This window comes from Nestor notabilis, unplaced genomic scaffold (genome assembly GCF_000696875.1).
Source record: "Nestor notabilis isolate BGI_N333 unplaced genomic scaffold, ASM69687v1 scaffold4130, whole genome shotgun sequence".
Classification (NCBI taxonomy): Eukaryota; Metazoa; Chordata; class Aves; order Psittaciformes; family Psittacidae; genus Nestor; species Nestor notabilis.
Window position 1 is genome coordinate 45,998 of NW_009909700.1, and position 20,495 is coordinate 66,492.

Here is a 20,495-nt window from a genome sequence, read left to right on the forward strand (position 1 = left end):
ACCCTTTTTCAGAAAATGGTTTGGCCAGTGTTTTCAAGCCCGTAGTGGGGGGAAGGGACATTAAGATGCATTGCTTTCATCCTGGCAGTCCATCTGTGCTATTGTGTGCTCTGTGACAGTAGGCTTAAGCAGTATTGAAACAGTTCCAGCAGTCTTCCCTTGATACTTGGCTACCTCTACACAGTGTAGGCACCTTCAGGGTTCTAGAAATCCTGTTGCATAATGAAACCTAAAAAGTAGTCTCCCACAGTTTAAATTATGAGGTTTGGAGTTTATACAGAGTACTGCAACTACGAATGTATCAGTATTACTGGAATCAATATGAGAAAAATGAGACACCCCTGGAAAATTACTTATTACAGATGATTGTTGGCTTATGAGAGTTTTCATGCAACTGGTCTTGTTTGATCTAACTAACAAACAGGATCAAAAATTGAAAATCTCTAAGTTATGTCTATATTTTAATGTGAGCATTAGTATAAACTAATTTTTTTTGGCATATGGATTATGGTCAGGATTCTATTGCAGTCTGACTGAAATCCTAGTTCTTCAGTTGCATTTTCATGAAGTTGTAAAGAAAATGGTGTTACTGAAAGAAATGTACAGTGAAAACTGGAAGCACGTAAGTATGCTCCTTAACCTAATGAAAAAAATCAGCATGTAATATGGTCACCTGCTATTAGTAAACCTGGAAATGAGTAATACTAATTTCATTAGTATTAAGTAAGCGAAGCTTGACTTGCAGCCGGAGAGGTTGAACTACTTGCAAAAAGTGACTTTTTCAAGTCACTGTAATGCTACACAGGGTATGGAAAATGTGTTCCTGTTAAAAGTACATTGTGATTTCCAATTTAAATGTTACATGTGCCTAGAATGTGGTTTTAGTGTTGCAGACTTTTTGAGAAATTTATCTAAAATAGATTTACTTTACCAATTGCAAAGTTTCACTCGAAGAATCTTTATATAAGGATCAGTTTGTTATATGGTAGCATCCATGTTGTAAACAATTGTGGTTTGGCTACTTAATGCCTCTTTTGTTGCTTTTGCTTATTAGTGTATAACTGAGATTTAAGGATGTGCTACTCAATTTACAACAGAATTCAGTGATGCCTGCTCAGTATTTAGAGGCTCAGAATTGCAGACAACTCTTAAACATGATCATCAAACAATTGTCTAGTACACTCAACTAATTTTTTGGGTAATGGCGCCTCTTGTTTAGATTTCTGAAAGGTTAATTTTTGGAACAGCAAGTTGTCTTGTTCTTATAAGTACAAGAAACGTAGCTGACTGTCTAGTGAAATGCTGGAAAGAAATATAAATGTCAGTCTTACATATTGGCTTAGTCATGAAATTAGATTGGAAGGGGCTTCAAAGTAGAGGTTTGAACCTGATAACACAAAGTAAGGATTTCTTTCAGGTTAGATCAGGTTATTCAGGTCACATCTGGGCATTCTGAGTGTTTCTAGCCGTGGAGACTGTCCACTCTGGCTAATTTTTTTTTTTAACATCCTCATTGTGGAAAGTTTTCTACCATCTAATAGGAATTCCCTTATTGCAGCTTGTGACATACATTTCATCCTCTTGGTATGCATAGAAACAGTGTGAATTATGTACTACAAAGTCTTCCACTATTTTTTTGGTAACCAGTGCAGAGATGGTCGTCCTCTGTCATCAAGGGATAGACGGGCTTTACAACAACTGGAAGAGAGACTAAGGACGCTTCGAAGAAGAGAGAGGCATTTGGAGTCTATTGAGAAAAGCTGGTGGACAAAGTTCTGTGAAGCTATCCGACCTCTAAAGGTAAAACTTTTTCTCGCTTTTTGGGACTTAAACTGGAGTAACTTCCAGCTTTCTTCCTCCCATACAAATCATAGGTCAAGTTTAACAATTACCATCCTGAATATTAGCTATTTATTTTTTAAGCTACTGTTACACTATAGAACGGCAGTCCTATCGCAAGCTCCGAATTCTTGGAAAACTTTTTACTTTGCGTAAACTGCGGTTAAGATTGAAAATGAGCAAATCCTAGATGACCTACTGTAGTGCCACTGCCATGGAAAATCTGAATATCTTATCTTTCCTCAGGCATGTGAAAATGGGAAGAAGGAAGAATTCTAGCTGTCAGGTAGCTTAGGTTAATCCAACTTACATGTAGCCAACGGAAGTGAGAGGTATTTTGAGAATATATGCATTTGGAATGAGCATCTTGCCAAGTACTTGATCAGTAGTGAACTAGCCACATAGAACTTGATACTTAACAGTGGAAAGAAGACTGTTATTGGGGTAAAGCTTTGATCTTAGTCTCTTTTGGTGATTTCGGTAGATAACTGGTTTTAAAACCCAGTACTTTTATGGAACAGTATTGCCATATAACTTATTTTTTTTGCCAGCTAGATGCAGGAAGAAATTTTAGCATTACTTTAAACTGTAGGCTGCCCTTTGAAAAGCCAAGGCGGGGTATAAGCAATTTCCTCTAATGCCATTGCTATTGTTAATGCTGAGTACCAATGGAAAGGGCCTGAAATTGCAGTTAAACAAAAACTTTCAATGTGAAGTTCTCGGTGGAGTTATCTTTCTATGATACTTTAGAAAGGTAGACTAGGTTCTTTCATTTAAAGGACAAATATCCCTACCTATTCACTCCAGTAATTTGGATGCTTCCTTTGATTTTTTTTAATAGCTTGTGTAGTTTCTTTAGCTTTTCACTTTAACCTTTAATTTGAGAAATTGGTTATATCTACTGTCTGTAGGACTTTAACAATTCATCATATTCTCATAGGATAGTGTACAATATCATTAGTTACTGCTAATTACAGATTAATGGTCAGGATGACATTTTAGTGTCTGTTCTTGTGGTTTGAATACTTATCTTTCCTCTCAGTAACTGTAGCAGTCTCTGTGGATTGTTGACTTTAAGAATCAGACTAAAGGGGAGTTCAAGTGCCTGGTTTTTTGGTTTTTTTTGTTTTTTTTTTCATGACAGATTTTAATGCTGAGTAGGGTTGTACTACAAAGCATGCTACAAAGCTTGTTTACTTTGATTTTTTTTTTTTCCTTAGAGCTCTCCTGTGAAGGTGTTAATGTTCATCACTTAATAGCATCTCAACTCTTGCAAGACTGTTTTACTTTAATAGTGTTTGAATTGTCTTTGCACATACGTAACTTGTCAATTGTTCAGTTTGTGGCTCTCATGAAGAGAAGGGAATCTTTTAATATCCCTGTGTAGTACTTCTGACAAATAAAGGAGTGCAGAAGTTTTCTTGGAAGTGTTGTAAAGCAATAAGCAAAGCTCCATATTTAGTGCAACTTGTATGTTGTTATTCAAGAATATGGCCATTTGTCATACTTGAAGAGAAATTCCATTTGTTGTGAAATAAGAACTAGATGTGGAGAATGCTATTTCTGCTTTGTGTTTAGGAAGGTCAGGTTTATGGGAGTTGCAGATTCTTACTGGGATTGACAGCAGAATAACATGTTCAGGAATAGCACTTGGTCTTGGAGGTACAGTGTTAATTTAGTGTCTACATTTGGACTTCTATAATCATATTGTGTTTGCATAATGTCCTCCTATATTCTTGCTTTAATTATTTTGTTTCTGCTGAGTATCTATTAGCATGTGATTTGCTGTTAAACATAGCCAAGTCTTTTCTCTGAAGAATAAACCTTTTTTGATGTGGAATAACGTAAATTTTGAGAACAATTTCTTTACTCAGAGCTAAATCAAACTGAGATGAAGCTGGTTATTTTTCAGTTTAGTCAAAAACAACACATGCAGAAGATCCCAAGGAAATGAGTAATGGTCAGCATGGCGTTGTCCGGTGATATCAAATTGGTCTAACTTCTTCCTACAAAATGTAACCTTTCCTGTAGATACCAAATCTACCACTTCTCTCTTCTGTATTATGTTTTCTTACACTTTCATCTGACACTCAGCAGTAAGAGAAATATGGTACACTCTAGGGATAGGTATAAAAGCTGTTTAGGGAAAAAACCTAAACAACTCCAGAGCACTTAATTATGTTCATTCAGTATGTGAACAAGCATACAGCCTGTGAAATATGGAAGCCTAGTCAACAACGGTAAGTTGGGACTACTGAATCAGTTTCTCAAGGGGTACTTCAAAACAGTTGTGAACCAACTGAAGAGATGCTGAAGGTGAGTAGTATAAGAAGAAGACTCAGTCTTGAAGGTTGAGACCTATGTGTACAAAGCATGCTCATGGGGCTTAGCTTAAGTAGGGACTCAAAGGCATTTGTGTCAGTCCAAGCATATATGCAGGCTACTGCAGAGAGCAGCATTCTCTTGGTACACTTGAACTCCAGCAAGGGAGAGAGAAATTCTTCTCCTATCTAACATTAAGGATAGTAAGGACTTTGTATAGATCAGTCAGTCTCTCTGCCTCATTTTTTAAATGGGCTTTTGATTCACACACCCCTGAGAGCTGAAGCTGGGTTCCTCGAATAACAGCTATGCTGGCAGAGTGTTAGTGCAGACTGTAGGTGCTGTCAGGAGTCAGTTTAGTTGCCCCAGAGAGGTGGTGTGGCTAAACTGACCGACTTTCTTACTGCATTCACAGCTGCATCTTCAACATCAGGGAGGTTGGCAGCATGAAAACAAGAGGTGTGGATATTTCATGTCCTAAGTTTGCATAATGATAACTCAATACCAAGTGTTTTGCTTCATCTAACCTGTTGGCCAGGTTACCTGAAACTTCCTGTAAGAGGCATGCAACAGGGTGATGGATTGACTTGGCTGGCTGTCAGATGCCAACCCAGATGCTCTCTTGCTCCCCATCAACAGGATGGGGGAAGAAATAAGATGGAAAAATATGTGGACTGAGACAGACATGGCAATCACCAGTTACTGGCATGGACAAAACAGAATTGAGGACAATTGCCAATTAACAATGATTTGAATGGTCAAAACCAAAGACCATTCAAAACACCTTCCTTCCCCCCCACCCCCTGTTTCTCATGTTCAACTTTACTTATTTAGTCCCGACTCTGGAGTGGCACAATGGGAATGTGGAATAAGGAGTTGCCATCAGTTCATAACACTTCTGCTATTGCTTCCTTCTCATACTTTCTCACTGTTCCAGCACTGGTCTACTTTGTGGGCTGTAGTTCCTGTCAAGAGAACCTGCTTCAGCATGCAGGATCTCTAAGCTGCATCTTCCTTCAGAAAATACCTACTTGTTCTGGTGTGGGGTCCTCTAAAGGCCAAGTGTGATTATCTGCACAGTCGTCTTTAACAGCCTAGGTAAGGATGTCCATTGCCTGGAGCAGCACCACCTTCTGTGAGATTGGTATCTACAAGGCTGTTTCTCTTCTTGCTCCTGTCTGTGTTTTCTTGTTTCTTACCTATGTTTTTCCAGAGGGGCCACCAGCTTGGCTGCTGAGCTCAGCTTGGCCAGCAGTGGGTCAGCTGGAGCCAACTGGAAATGGCTGTGTCCAGCACGGGGCTGCCTCTGGCCTCTTGTCGGAGAGGACACCCCTACAGCCCCTCTGCTGCCAAAACCTTGTCATGTAAACCCAATAAAAATAGTGTTTCCCATGAGGAATCTAACTTTGCTTCTTTGGCCAGTTATAACTCTTAAATAATGTGCTGCCAGTTTTCTTCACCCTGGTGATGGATACCAGCCCTGAACGGATGACTGCTGCTTTACATTTTGGGTGTGGCATCAGTGTTAGTTCACAGTCTTGGGATAGCTGTCCTAAGTGGTTCACAGTTTCTCTTTTTTTTTTTTTTTTTTTGTTGGTATGCAAGTGCCACTGTAGGAAACAGGCAGTATTCTTATAGCTTCTTGGAGGGGAGAATATTAACCATTTCCAGAAGTTAATTTGAGGTGTTTAAAAGTAGTATCATATAAGTTTGTGGCTCATGTGGTTATTTCTGCTCAGACTAAATGAAGTCATAAGTTCCAGGTTTATCTCAGCAGCACACATTATCTGTCAATGAAGCAACTTAGCCTGATAGAGATCTGGGAGCAGGGATAGGAGGCAAAGAAGTCACTGAGTAACTTAAGCATGATGCAGGGATCAGGGGAACATTTAGGAAGTTTTGCCTCTGCTTCCTCCTGGCTTCCCCTCCTCTCTGGCAAAGCATGAGACTGAGAAAGTCCTTGGTCAGAGTAAACATTACTTAGCAACAACTAAAAACATCGGTGTTATCAGCGTTGTTCCCAGACTGAAAGTCAAAAACACAGCACTGCACCAGCTACTAAGAAGGAGAAAAAAATGACTGCTGTAGCTGAACCCAGGACAAAGTTGAAGGGAGGTACTAGAGAAAATGATTTAAGCAGAACATGAATAATGTAAGAAAAGACTTAGCAACTTGGTATTTGATTATGTGTGGTAGTAGTGGAAAAATGTACAAATCAATTGATTACATCTAAGTTATTTGGTTTGACGTAAAAAATGAAATACAATTCTGTGACCTAGAAGTAGTATGCTTTCATTTTTACTCCTGAGATATGCCTGTATTGACATTTTTGTCTTGGTTTTTGCTTAGCCATGTCTTTTAATACTACGTATTCAAATCTAAAACAAAGCTTTAAGTAAACTTATTCTTACTGTTATCTGCTTTAGCTGCTTCGTTACCTGTGTTAGAGGCTTTCTATTGAGATGCTTAAGGAACTCATTTCAGGCAGCAGTTATAAGTTGTATTAGTAGGTCTTATTTCAACTCATTGTTTTTTGTAATATCTGCAGTCTTGCATAAAAGCATGGTTCAATGGATTTTGACAGTTACTCTGATGCATACTAGTTTGTACAACAGGTTGTAGATTAGAAGAGCTAAGCAGACACTTAGAGGTCATCAGAGTGATGTAAGTGCAAGCCAGCAGCTCTGAAACCTGTTCTGTTCTGCAAATGATTGAATACAGGTGTGTGTTGTAGCCGAGGGATAAGAGGAAGTGGCCTGGCAATGGATCAGTTCAAACTGTAGTGGAGGAGCTTACATAGCATGAGGTATGGTTGCAATGAGATTCTGCTTTCAGAAGGACTAGGGAGTAGGAAATAAGGTTGTCTTTCATTAGAAGTTAGATTTACCTTAATATAGATCAAGGGTTGCTTGCTTTGTTTGGTTTTTGTTTTAGTTTTTGGTTTTTTTTTTTTTTTTTTTTTTTTTTCCCCATAATGGCTTAACTAAATTCCTGTGTGATATTTGGCTGAGACCCAGTCTTTTTCTTTTCACCTGTTTTAGTATACAAGCTTTTTAGCATCAGTTGACAAATAGTCCTGCTGTGAGAACAGGAGGTTTTGATTAAGTGCTGTCCTTTGCTCTGAAGTTGAACATGTACTCGTGTTCTCAGGGGCTTGGATTCCTTCTCATTTATGCTGTGACACAAGCAAAATGATTTTGTAAATTTTCATGGCTAAGTGTATTTAGGATCTTTCAAGATAATTTTAGTTGGTTCAAAGCTAGTAAACAGCATACAGTAGTTTTCCAGTAAGATTGTCAATGACAGATATGTCCTTTGCTATAGGTGCCAAGTAAAAGGCGACAGTGACTGCTGCAGCTCCTGCTGCATTGTTTTTTTTTCTAGCCTGTCTTAAACTTTATGTGTTGGGGGAAGGAAATGAATTACTTATTCTTTTGTTTACCTGGATACCAAATGATACCCTACTGGAGATACGCTTTTAATTTTAGTCAGGTTGATACCACTCAATGAGGCTCAATTGGACTGTCTAAGCTGCAAGCTCAACTATTAGTCTGAGTGTTGGTATTCTCTTGATTGTAGGCCAAGTGCTGGTTAATAAACTAGGAATGAGGAGTTGATTGGTTTGCAGTCAATTGAGGTATGAGGAAAATCTAGGCAGGAACACAAAGATCCCTTCTGTGAAAGGACTATGTCAACTGATGCTTTGAAATTGTGTAAAGGTAGGTTGATGTGAGTTACAAATCACTTATGGTTCAGTAGTCTTAATAGCTTTGTGAAAATACAGGATGAACTAAGGTAGACTGAAGGCCTTTAATATTAGACTTTTCAGTCTCGTATTTAATGAGAATGTTGAAATGGGAAAAGAGGTCTTTTTCAACTACTTAACTACTTCTGAGAGTGTTATGCATCACTTTGGAAGACGCACATATTCCAGAGGAGGTACAGATACCTCTCTACCCTTGTAGTTGGCAAAAGTTAATGAAGTAATGCAAACTTCAGACTCTGCCTTAATTGTTTTCAAACATCTATTTCTTGTACAGCTAATACCGAATGGGATTTTGCTGTGGAGAGGTAAAATCATAGTACGCTTAAATATGTAGGATTGTGCGAGTTAATATTTACCTTGATATTAATCTCTAAATCAGTACCTAATAAAGCCTGCAGTATTTGAGTTGTTTTATAAACGATGTTCTAATACTCTTTGAGTTTGCTTATCTTCAGAATTTAATGAACAATAATAGCATTGTTACACTGAGTATCTTTAATGAGCAGTTGTAGCAAAACTTTTAACCTTTTCAAGATGGCTGTGTGCCAAGTTTTAAGGTTAATAAAAAAATTTAAACCACATAACTGCTCATGTGGAAGACTCTGCATTGTGTTCCTGCATATAGACTTACTTCCAAATCAGATCTAGGTTGTCTCAGGTCTGGCAATCTGAAAATAATCTTGTCTTGGGAAATTCAGCATGCTTATCTGAGCATATTCTGTGATGAGAGTTTCTAGGAAAGTACAGTGAACCTGTTGGAGGTCTAACTGAATGAGTTTGCTATCTGGGCTCACTTTTGTGTACCATCCCCTAACACCCCCCACCAAAGAAATGAGGGAGAACACATGCCAAAGAAGTGAAGAATGAGTTCCTGAACTAGCTTTGTAGCCCAGGAAAAACCATAGGAGCTGTTCTTGTAGAGGACAGCTTGGAGAATGAAGTCCCTGGCTTGAGTGCTCTGGACAAAATAAAAATGCTTTCCTGTGTTTAATTAAGATCTTAAAGAACAACCTTACTTCTCCAGATCTACTTGATTCAGAGCATTTGTAAAAACTGAAAGAATCTTCCTCTAAAGATTGAAAATGAGAAGGAAATGGGGAAAACAGTGTAGACGTATCAGAATACTACTTTCAGTTCTCTAAATTTACTGCTATTTTGCTTGAATTATTCCTGTTTAAAATAAACTTATACCATGATTATATTCAGGTACTAAATCATCTGGCTTTTTCAACTGTTTGCTTATTTTAATCTATCCCTTTTTGTTGTGGTTTAACCCCAGCTGAAACAAGGACATGCGTAAGACCTGAGAAATCCATCTTAACTGATGCGGAACCCTTAACTGATGTGGTTGGTTTACAAAAATCTTCGTTTACTCCTGGTAAACTTAATTTAGAGTTTTGTATGCCACTTGGCTTAGCTGAGAGATTCTGTTCTTATTTTGTACATCAGGCAGTTCTGTAATAGTGTACAGGAGCTTGCAAAGAAAGCCTGCTATTGCTGATTCTAAAAACAATAGCAGTATCTGATTTAATTACAGTGGTACTTAAAAATTTTTGTCTGTACTTATCTATACTTATGACTTCCTGGCTAAATAACCACAGCTGTTCTACTTGTTTCTGTTTCGAATTACTGAATAGGATATACACTCTAAAGGAAGATTGTGGGGCAAATGACTCGCCTTGTGCAACTAAAGGGGTATGGAAGCTCTTCTAGAACCTTCTTCAGAAGAGAGAGGCTTTTGGCAGTTCTGATGTAGTTGTAGTAATCTCAATCACTTGTGGATAGATAGTGTTTTAGAATAACAGTAGCACTTACCTGGATTTTCTTGAAACTCAAGTTGTTTTTTCCTACTACCTGAGTATTTATAAGCATTTTTTCTTCTAGTCCATTCCCAAGTCTTTACTTCAAAGTTAAATTTTTAGGTGAGTTAAACCTTTAAGTCAAAATACTTTGTCAAGTTGATGATTTCTGTAACTTGAACCTTGAAAAATGCTTTGAAATACGCAATACTGCTGATTAACTGAGAAGACTTGCAGGCAGAAGAAAGAAAGGTAGACCTAGTATTTGGGCTTGGTTATTTGAATTTTACAGTACTCATTCCAAGTGATTTGGTCATTGAGTGTTTTTGAGTAGGGTTACAGAAGGGACCTCTTGCTTGGGAAAGGTGAAATTAAGCTGTGCATAGGTTGCCTTGTGTGGGAAGGTGAACACAGAGGTGTGCTGGCCAAGGGAAACACACTCTGATTTCCCTTAATTAAACACAAATGCATGCATATAGTTCAAGTTTTCCATATGATATGGCAAGTACAGGTTGTACATTCTGCTGAATGCTGTATTCATTTAATATAACATCTCATCTGTGTTCTTAATGTCACTTTTTATCTACAGCTGATTCTGTATTGCACTATTGCACATGATGTACTGTAATGCTTGATTCTGAGCTTAGTGTATCCACTTGGTGAAGAGGTGGTTCTCATCTTAGATGATCAACTCTTTAAATGTTTGACATAAACTATTTAACAAAGTAAACATTTTGTTAGCACTTCTCTCAAGTGTTAACCAAAAAGTTACTGTTTCAAAGGAGTAGAAGCTCTGAGGTGGTCCAAGATCCTTAGTCCTTTATTGAAGCTTGGGTAAGTCTTCACTTCTTGTATCAACTGCAAGCACTTTCAGTTAAATTGTAATAAATCTTTACTTTTAGATTGTATGGGGAGTATTCTTCATCATCGTGGCACTGCTCTTCACTGTCTCTCTGTTCTTGTCAAAGTAAGTAATTTCAGTATTTTTTCTTAACCACTTAAACTGCATGATTTCTGTTCTAACATAAAAATCAGGGGTGGTTTGCTTCAAAAGTGAGCCCACTTCTTTCCTATGCTACATTTTTTTAACTAGAGCTGCATTTCTCAATTAGTATATATTACACTGAGCAAAATGTACTAAAACAGATTAAAAAAAAACCATGGTTCAGCTTGATTGACTGTATGCTGCTAAAAGCAGTTCTGATCCAGCAGAAAAATTAAGCATAGACTTTAAGGAAGTTTAATTCAGACTACAGAAGTACTCTGACTGCTTGAATGAATCTTAATGCATGTAGGTACTTCTTGGGCTGGGTAATAGATGCTTAAATTCTTGCATTAAATGACATGTATAATCCATTATGAGGTGCATTACATCGTAATTGCTTCATGGTGTTGAAATCAATACAGCTAGCTGCAAATCTGATGAATTTCAATGAAGATTGACACTAACCATAGGTCTCAAATGTTGGCATTTTTAATTTTGCAGACTGGGCAAATAAGCCCTGTGACCCAAACTAGGGACAAGCTAAAATGCCAAGGAGATGCAGAAATTGATATACCTTTTCACAGGACAAGTACAATGAGTGTGGTAAAACAAAGCATGTGTCTATGTAGATATGAAAAAGCTGTCAGTCTCTGAGCTTAGTTAAGCTTCATTTTGAGCTGCCCTTTAAAATCAAACTGAAGACAAAGCTCTGGGAGAACCATAGTACTTAGAGAGTTTTTCTTAATTGCTGCAGTTTGGACAAAGCTCTGCATTCAGCTGGCTTCGACTCGGGATTTATAATTTTAGGAACTAATCTGACCAATCCACTGAATATGTTGTTACCTGTTCTTCAAACAGTAAGTAAAAAAACTGGTGATATACATATGTATGGATGCTTCTCTCTGTTTGCTGGTAAGCTGTCAAAGGCAAACTACACTGCTCCCCAAGTAATTCATTAAAATAAAAAACATCTAGATATGTTGTGTGATTCTGTGTTCTGTAAAATCAAGGCAACTTCATTGTTAACAATCTTTCAGTTATTAGATACTGATAAGAAAGTCTTGATTTGCTGGAAGAAGGTGCTGCTTGAAACATATTTTCATTTAATGATAACATAGAGGCAATGAAGAATGACATCACTTGTAGTTATCGTATACAGAATAAAAGCAAGTTTTTCCAGTGCCCTACCTTACATTCTAGTCGTTGGTGTTCTTTGTAGTTTATCCCCCTTCAGTGAAGTAAACGCATTTTTTCACTTTTTAGTATATTTATTGCACCTTCAAAGATATATTATACTCTGCCTTTGTATATTATAGTAATGCTTTAGTTTTGGGGGAAAAAAAACCCTACATAAGAAAAGCCATCTGTTAACTTCAGTAGGGTTGGAAGGCAACAAGGCCACATAGGAATTTGGCAATCAGTTGTGGGTAAGCTAAGAAAAACAAAAGCCATATTGCAAACTAGTGCCTTATTCTCCCCTATTTGAATTCTTTCCGTATTCTTGTTGGCACAATGCATTCCTTCCCCATGGTTTCCAAAATTATTGAACCCCTAAGCTTGCAGTTTACTCAGAAAAGTAATGTTCAGCAGTGGTATTATCTCAAGCTATTATTAGTGTAAATCTAAAATTAAGTTTTATATGCAAATATGTTCAGAAACATTTAAAAAGAAAATGCCTGTACAGTCCTAAAATGACTGCTGCCACTGTGGACTTATTTAAATGTACTCTCAAGAATGGAGTTAAATATTTATTGTCCTAAAAATGTATAACACTATGAAAATAAGGCAAGTTTTAAATTAAGAAAAATGCTCAGTTGCTTTCCCAAACTTACTGTATAAGCTATATTAGCTGTGTTTGGAGCCAGGTCTGTAAAACTTAAGTGAAAGCTCTTCTACTACTTCAGATGCTATAAGTAGAAACTACTTATTTAGCTTTAAGTGGGGGAGGAACTTGTTTTCTTGGGTTTTTAACTGCTTTTGTTGTTCTTGTTTTAGGTTTTCCCTTTGGATTATATTCTTATTACAACTATTGTTATGTATTTTATCTTCACTTCAATGGCAGGGATTCGAAATATGGGTATATGGTTCTTCTGGATAAGGGTAAATATGACTTAAGAGCTTAGTTTGTAATATTCAGTAAGATGTTTAACAAATATGTGATATCGAATATATTTAATAAGTAATCCTAATTTATGTACTGCTTCATAATGCTATTTGCAACATCCAGTATTTGTCTGTATACCTAATAAGTGTTAGAAGGCTGTTGTACAATTTTCACTGCTTTCAGAAGGTTTCAGATGAAAACTGATGTCTTACTTTGACAAGCAATACAGTCAGCTCACTCAAGCGTTTAATCAGTGGCAATTTGGCTTCTAACTTTTCTAAACTGCAGTATATAAGATTCTTACTTTGAGTATTATTGAATTTTATGGTCAAAATCTGAAATATGCATACAGTCAGTAGTGCTTGCCTTGCTTTTTTGGTGGCAGGCAAGTTTAATGTGATTAGAGATATAACAGTACAGTGATATTGCAGGGCAGGGGGGTTGGGCCTAGATGATATTAAGGTCCTTTCCAACCCTAACCATTCTATGATTCTATGATATCTAAATATGTTGCAAGTAATACATAACTATTTGAAAAAGCAGCTTTATATCCAACAGGATGCTATTCATGCTGGTGATGCTTGGTTAAATATTTCCCTGCTTCTGTGCCTGCTTTCCTTTTAATACTGTTACCCTTTCATTTGCTGACACTCAAAAATTGCGAACAGCGACCCCGAGTCCTTGCAAGGGCTGTTGGTTTTGGTCTTCCATCACTTACCCTTCAGCTGCCAGCCTCTTTACCCTAATATGATATACAGGTTGAGGCTTTGGGGTTACAGAATAGTGGTATCTAGAGGGTAAAAACAAGGGGTTATATTGTTCCCTGCAGTGTAAAGTCGAAAAGATAGCAGCATATGGTGTGCAAGTTTTTTCAGGGCCTGGGAATACTCTTTCATAACTCCTCTGTTTCTAGATCTGATTAGAGGTGTATTCACAGACAGCACCTCACCGTGACCAAAGAATGCAATATTCTTTGACAAAGCAAGGCACAGTTTATCAGTGATAGGCAACACTGTTTAAATCTTGCTACTAACTGCTGGTGCATAAATATTCTGTTCGTTACTATGAATAATGTGACTAAATAGCTGTGCATTGAAATTTAGGTAAATGTACCTGGAAACCTGCTTTGACTTATTGGAATTTAGTTGCCAGAGGGTAATTTTAGCAGCCTCCCACTTCTTAGTAGAATTAGAGGTGTTACTTGAATTAAACAAGTTTTTAAAGGTTGGGGCGGGGGAGGAGGGAGGGAGGAGAGGGAAGAAAAATCTTTCATTACGTTAATATTTGTGTTTTCTGGTTTTAGCTTTATAAAATCAGACGAGGAAAAACTCGACCTCAAGCACTCTTGTTTCTGTGTATGATACTTCTGTTGATAGTTCTTCATACAAGTTACATGATCTACAGTCTTGCCCCTCAATATGTAATGTATGGAAGCCAAAAATACCTGGTACAGGTGAGATGTAATACCTTTTAAAAAAAAAATACCTTCTGTGTTAAATGTTCTGTTTACAGCAACTTTTAAAGCTAGACCCATTCTCAGTTTTGAAGGCTCCTTTGTAGCCAGGTTTTTTTAAACTACTAGTAGGTCTCTTGATAACACTCAGACCAGAAGCTGGTTGTACTGTATGTTACACAACTTAATTTCTAGATCATTTTCAGACAGCATAAAACTGAGTTTTGCTTTACTTCTTTTGATGAGACAGCTGCTAGCTTCTAGGTTTTGTGCTGGTCCACTTAGGTTGCAATGGCTGTCTGCAGCTGATAGTTTTTATGTGTATTTTTCTGAGAAGTGACAAAGATAACTTGCTACAGTGATCAGATAACTTGCTATAATAATCAGAATGAAGCTAAGTAGATGCTGATTATCACATTTCAGATACTTTGAACTGCCCAACTTATTGGAACTCATTGCAGTTCTTCTAGCTAATGTTCTATGGTATTTAGTAGTAAGCACTTTTATTGTTTCACTCTTGTGTAGTTGGAGGTTTTGTTTTTCAGGTCCTTTTTCTTCTGTACCTGAAGGCTTTAGTTCTTGTATGTCATCTTAGTTTGAGTGGAGGTCCGCATATTTATGCGGAAGTTCGAAGTTACAAATCATAAGCATCTTGGGAGGTTCTGTGGACAGCTGTTTACCAAGATCTGGTACCCTGCAGGCTTTGTTAGATCTGATATTGCAAATGTAGGTTGCTAACTGGGTCATGAACTCGTTGTTTATATTCAAACACAATGGCGTTTAAGTTTCGCAAAGAAAAATAATTGAGCCAAAGTGGTTGGGAGAAGGGATTTAAATGAAACCAAAGTAACCAGGTGCTGCTTTAAATATTTGGAATACTTCTGTTAGTTTTCTAGAAGGCTGTGCCTCTGGAAGAACACACTGCTTTAAAAAAAATAAATTACTCGGCAACCTTCTTCAGCTGAAAATTTTTAATCAAGTGTGTAACTTATCCCTATAAAGTCTTTTAGTTTAAAGAGAGTAGATGCAGAATGCTTAGAGCAGAAGGATTTCAAGGAGAAATTGAAGGAACCTGATCAACTTAAATTTGTTGAGTGGATGTGGAAGAATTGCCACTGGAGGAAGTGAAGCATCCAATAAATGCTACTTTCCTGCTGTCTTTGTATCTAAATTGTGTCTGGTAATGGAAGGTTGGTCATCCTGATACCAATCCAAGCACAATAATAGAATCACTGCGGGGACTTGAATATTTGGTGTTTAGGAAGTTTAATGCATTGTTATTTGATTTTTATGCTAGATACAACTAATGCAAAATAAACATGCTTAGACGTCTATACATTTGCTCAATTTGTCAGAATCTGTGTAGTAACAGCAAGAAACTGAGCTGAAAATCAGTTTAGGAAAGCTGCTTGCTTCTATGGTGAGTTTACATAGGAGTCCTGTCATGATTACTTACTGTGTATGTAGTCTAGAACATCGTATTACTGATTTAGATATAGCTGTGAACTCAAGTCCCTGCAAAACCCACTTTGTTGTCTTTTGGGGGGGTTTTATATTGTAGGGTGGTTGTATATCTCTAATTACAGTGCAGAACCATCATAGGTGAAAGGGTGGGCAGGATGATTTCATTCAAAACCTTACCAAGCTAGTCTCTAAGCCTTTCAGACCTAAGAATCTTCCGTGATAAAACTTGCAGAAAAAGTGGAATATTGAAGAGAAATAAAAATAATAGAGACTGTAGCTAGCAGTTCTGTTTGTTATGAATCAAATGACAGTGTTTCAGTAAGTGCAGAAGGACTGAGACTTAGACAGCTAACATGCAAGTGTTTGTTACAACAGATAATATCTGACCATAGATACATAGTTTGTAATCAAAAGGGTCAAGAGAGTGAAATGAAAAGGGTCAAAGGAACACAGCAGTAAGGAGTCTTTTATGGCATTCAAATTCAGGTATTGAAATGCAGTCCTGGTCAGTGCTGCAAGGAGGATTAACTGGAATGGTTGAGTAGAGCTACAACACTTCATTTAAAGGATTAAAGAAATGTTAAGGTCAAGATAGTCATCCTGGGTCTTTAGCTTCTTTTGTCCCATTTCAAAGGGCTTTGTTTAAAGTACATCAGATAACTTGGGTAGAAACTAGTTTTATTGTTAAAGTAACATGAGGCTTAAAGAGTATGCTGGTAAGTCACACCTGGACTTCTCTGGCATACCAAGTAAATACAAAGGTTTCAGACAACATCCTCTCTAACAATCTTTCAGAATGCACCAGACATTTTCTTTGGCTACCCTGATAACTGGATGTTAAATTTATATATTTTGAAATGAGGAGAGATGGTGCCTGGGAATGAAGAGGAGGGACAGATTTTTCTGTGGGTGTTAGCGGTGAAGAGGTTCTCAAGAGTTATGAATCAGTTATTGTGGAACTGAGAAGGGGTCAAGAACATACACAGGAACTGGGCAAATGAAATACATTTTGTGCATATGGCAAGCTTCCCAATAATGCACCAGTTTGCTTGGACAGTCTAGATGTTCATTGCTCACACACACCACAGTCAATTTCATCATATAAAGTAACACCATTGGTAACCGACACTGTATAAAACCAAACAATAAATAAGCAATATTCCAAGTTGACACAGTGGATGAGTGGGCTGCTAAACATGTCAGAATCTGGTGGTTCACAGAAAGACGGTGTGTAAAACCAGCACTTCTCCCTTTTCTTTGCTCTACAGTAAATCCCAATGTAGTAACCTATCAAACTAATTTGTAACCAAAATCTATAGTGATGCATTAGACAAGTTAAAATTCTGTTTGAATCTTGAACTGTTTCCTTTAGAGACTGTTACTTTTTTACTTTGAAGTGCTGTAGACTTCTGGCAACTGAGTATGTAGAAAAATGGAATTCTTGTGAGGCCATTAATGTTCGATAGACCTGGGCCTCTTGCTTTATTTAAGTTTTTGACCATTAGGGAGTTCAAAGCATGTGTCCCCAGTTAATCAAAAGTGTCTTCAGCTGTGATGTCTTTAGAAATTTTTTGTAAGTTTCTTTTGGATACAGTACCCTTACTAAAGCCCTATACAGGACTTTGGTCAACTTGCATAGCTCTTCCAACACTGAGGAACACTTGGCTTCATCTCTTGAGACAACCTTTGTAACATCTGCTGAACAGCCATGAGTCTGTTTATAGACTTTCACAAAGGTAAAGATTTCTGTCCCCATGTTGGCCTTCTCAGTTTTGTAGCAAAAACATAACTTCGCCCATTCTTGAAGTGTAATTGCTATTTCTGTTCAACAAGGCCAAGTTTTGTTTTCCATTTGTCTGAAAGACCACAGCTTGCTGATGTTTCTACCTAGTGGACCTGTAAGACTTGACTAGCCCAGACAGGAAATAAAAGGCCAGAAATGGCAATAGGTGACACACTCTTCTCCAGAGGTTCAGAACAGTAGCAGTCACTTTCGCTCCTCAGCCTTCACAAATCTGTAGGAGTGGAGGGCACCGAGCGTCTTCATTGTCGTAAATCGGGAATCCAGAAGTATTGCTTAGATGGCTAAGTACGCATACAGGTCACGTAGATCCCGCACATAAACAGGAACAAATTAGATATGCTGTAACCTAACCCTTTATACCTGTTGCATGATAGATAGCTATTTTCTGAAGTGTCCAAAATCTGTTGGCTCTTGAAGCACACACTGAGTTACTGTACTTGGTTTTGTCTTCTGCTTGCCCTTGAGGCAACCTGCTTTCAGCTTTGGACCAGATGTAATATCTGGAACACTTAGTGTTTTATTCTGACAATACTCTCACTAAAAACATCTGAGACTTTACGTGGTCTACTGCATAATGTTTGGTAAATTATTTTGAAGAAGTGTTCTGTAGACACATCTCTGCTGTCACTTACACATCTTTTCCATGTCCAGTCATTTTCTCTGCACCCTGTGGGACAAAAGGGACTCTACCTCAAGTGTATGTATGCTAATATAAAAGTGCTGAGATGACAGCATTAAAGGCAAAGTTCTTGTACTTCTTCTGGAAAATTGGCACAACTTGTGTGCCCCTGAAGTATCTGGATACTAACACACACAGCAGGCAAGACAAAGCAGGAGTTAGAAGTTTGCATAGAAGGTCTACAGATTAGAAACGTGGTGAAATAGTTTCCACAGACAGAGTGCTGCTGTGGCTAGATATGGGCTCTAAGAGCATCAGGCTGGGATGGCCAAGAGGGACAGTTGGCCCTTACGTGAGACAGCAGTGGGAATGCATGGAGTTTTGCTTTGGGGTGGGTAAGCCAGCTAGATGCTTACAGGTTAGGATTAGAGGACAGATCATCGTGGGTGATATTGTCTGCTGAGGAAGTAGCAAATAACTTCATGTTCATAGTTCCTGGTCCTCATAGGATACCTTGGGCCATACAGGTATCCACTGCAAAACCAATGCAGTTGAATACAAGCAATCCAGGAGGCATCTGGAGTGTACTGATGACAACTTCCTGATGTAGGCAACTGAGCTGAAATAGGGAGATGTTGTCTTGGACCTGGTGCTGAAAACAAGGAAGGAGTGATTGAGGGCAGTCTTGGCTGTAGTGAGCATGAAGTGGTGAAAGTTCAGAATCCTGAGAGAACAGGGCAAACAGTAGGATCACAACCCTGGACTCTGTAGATTTTGACCTGTTCAGGTCTGCTTGGAGGAGTTCTAGTATGTAGAAATAAATTCTGGTTTCTATGTGCTAGAAGGTAGAAAGGTGCTGGCAAATACATAATTAATTTTTTTTTTAATTTCTTTCACTGGCTGAAGTGATACTGAGCTCTTGCTGAGTCTTACCAAAAATACTGTTAGGTTTTAGTTAGTTCTTGAATATAAGCAGTAACTTCCAGCTTGTTTTCTGTGTGTTAGCTTTGTGTAATAGTTCTGTAGTTTGCTTTATGTATTACTATCTCTATAAAGAATATATTAAACGATCTATATTATTACTATATTAAAGAATCTTAAATTTGCATGTTATAAATTCTGGCTACATAAAAATGAAAATGGTGTTCAACTGATAGAGATTACCATTCCTTTTAGCATGGCAAATGTGGCCCTTAATTTTTTATTAGGAAGGGTTAATACTATGAAATGCTTTCCTTTTTATCACTGGTTTGGAATACATGGTTGGTTTTGGGGTGGGTTTTTTTGGGTTTTTTTTTTCATGTCTGCTTTGTGAGAAGGTGGAAATATCTCAGTGAATGCTTATAAGGTTTGTCTTGTATAGGAGAAAAGAAAGGATTGCTAGGGGAAGAGAGTATTGCTAGGGAAATAGATGCTGTTTTTATGACTTTAAGGTACACTCCAGTGCCTTTGGCTTGTGAAAAGCATTTAGAGTTGGATCCAGGTATGTCAGAAGTCTTAAATCATAGGAGTGTTCATGGAGACAAGAATGACACTAGACCTGCAAAAAAGCATAGATGTTATCAAAGGAAACCCACAGGTCTAGCTATTGTTGCATGTCATATTTTCAATTCTTACTATGTAAAAAGTAAAGTGATTAAAGCTAAGATGGAATTTTGAAATGGGAAGATGGATCTGTGCTTTTTGTAATGCCCTCCCTTGTACAGTGTATAATGCTGTTGTTTTGAAAGAAGCACTTTTTATGACTGAGCAGTGTAAGCTGCAGTGGTGTCAGCCAGCTGGAAAGCATCCTGGAGATGGGCTACTGCTGAATGTACACCGAATAACTGAAATTTCATGTATTCTGTTCTTACCCTATTTTTCTATCTACTCATTGTTCTTGTACTATTGGTTCCACTTTAGTTCCTGATTTCTATACTCTTTTAGGACCAATTTTTTCTAAGGCAGTAATGGTCTCCATGCTTCCGTGTGTTTGCATGAATCAAAACTAACTGCTTGTACAGACTGCTGTGTCTTAGGTTGGACATGTGGTTGTTTCTCTTGAATGTTTAGATTTAAAGCTGAATTTACTTGATACTAAAACTTTCTCAAGTTGTTGGATAAACAGTTTTATGTATCAGCTTGTGCTGATTTCTGGGAGGTTTTAAGGGACATTTTTTCTTCACCCTGAAGAAACTCTGTTGACCCTTATTGATTTCCTTAGAGGGCTTCCTGTTTAGGAAATTGAGGGTGATAGTAAATACAGTAGATATGAGACCCTTTGAAGTGAATTACTGTATGAAGAAATTGGTGAGTACAAAGGATTTGCATTGAACTCTACTAAAATTATTCACTGATTAT

General features: G+C 37.7%; 1 protein-coding gene across 1 annotated transcript in view; it reads left to right on the top strand.

Annotated features, from left to right (window-relative positions):
• The window catches only part of LMBRD1 (LMBR1 domain containing 1), an 82,073-nt gene that overhangs the window by 45,883 nt on the left and 15,695 nt on the right, over positions 1-20,495 (top strand). Inside the window, exons 9-13 of the mRNA XM_010019052.1 lie at positions 1,648-1,800; positions 10,629-10,693; positions 11,466-11,568; positions 12,707-12,811; positions 14,119-14,268. Coding sequence (XP_010017354.1) covers positions 1,648-1,800; positions 10,629-10,693; positions 11,466-11,568; positions 12,707-12,811; positions 14,119-14,268 — 576 coding nt within the window. The remainder of the gene's footprint in view (positions 1-1,647; positions 1,801-10,628; positions 10,694-11,465; positions 11,569-12,706; positions 12,812-14,118; positions 14,269-20,495) is intronic.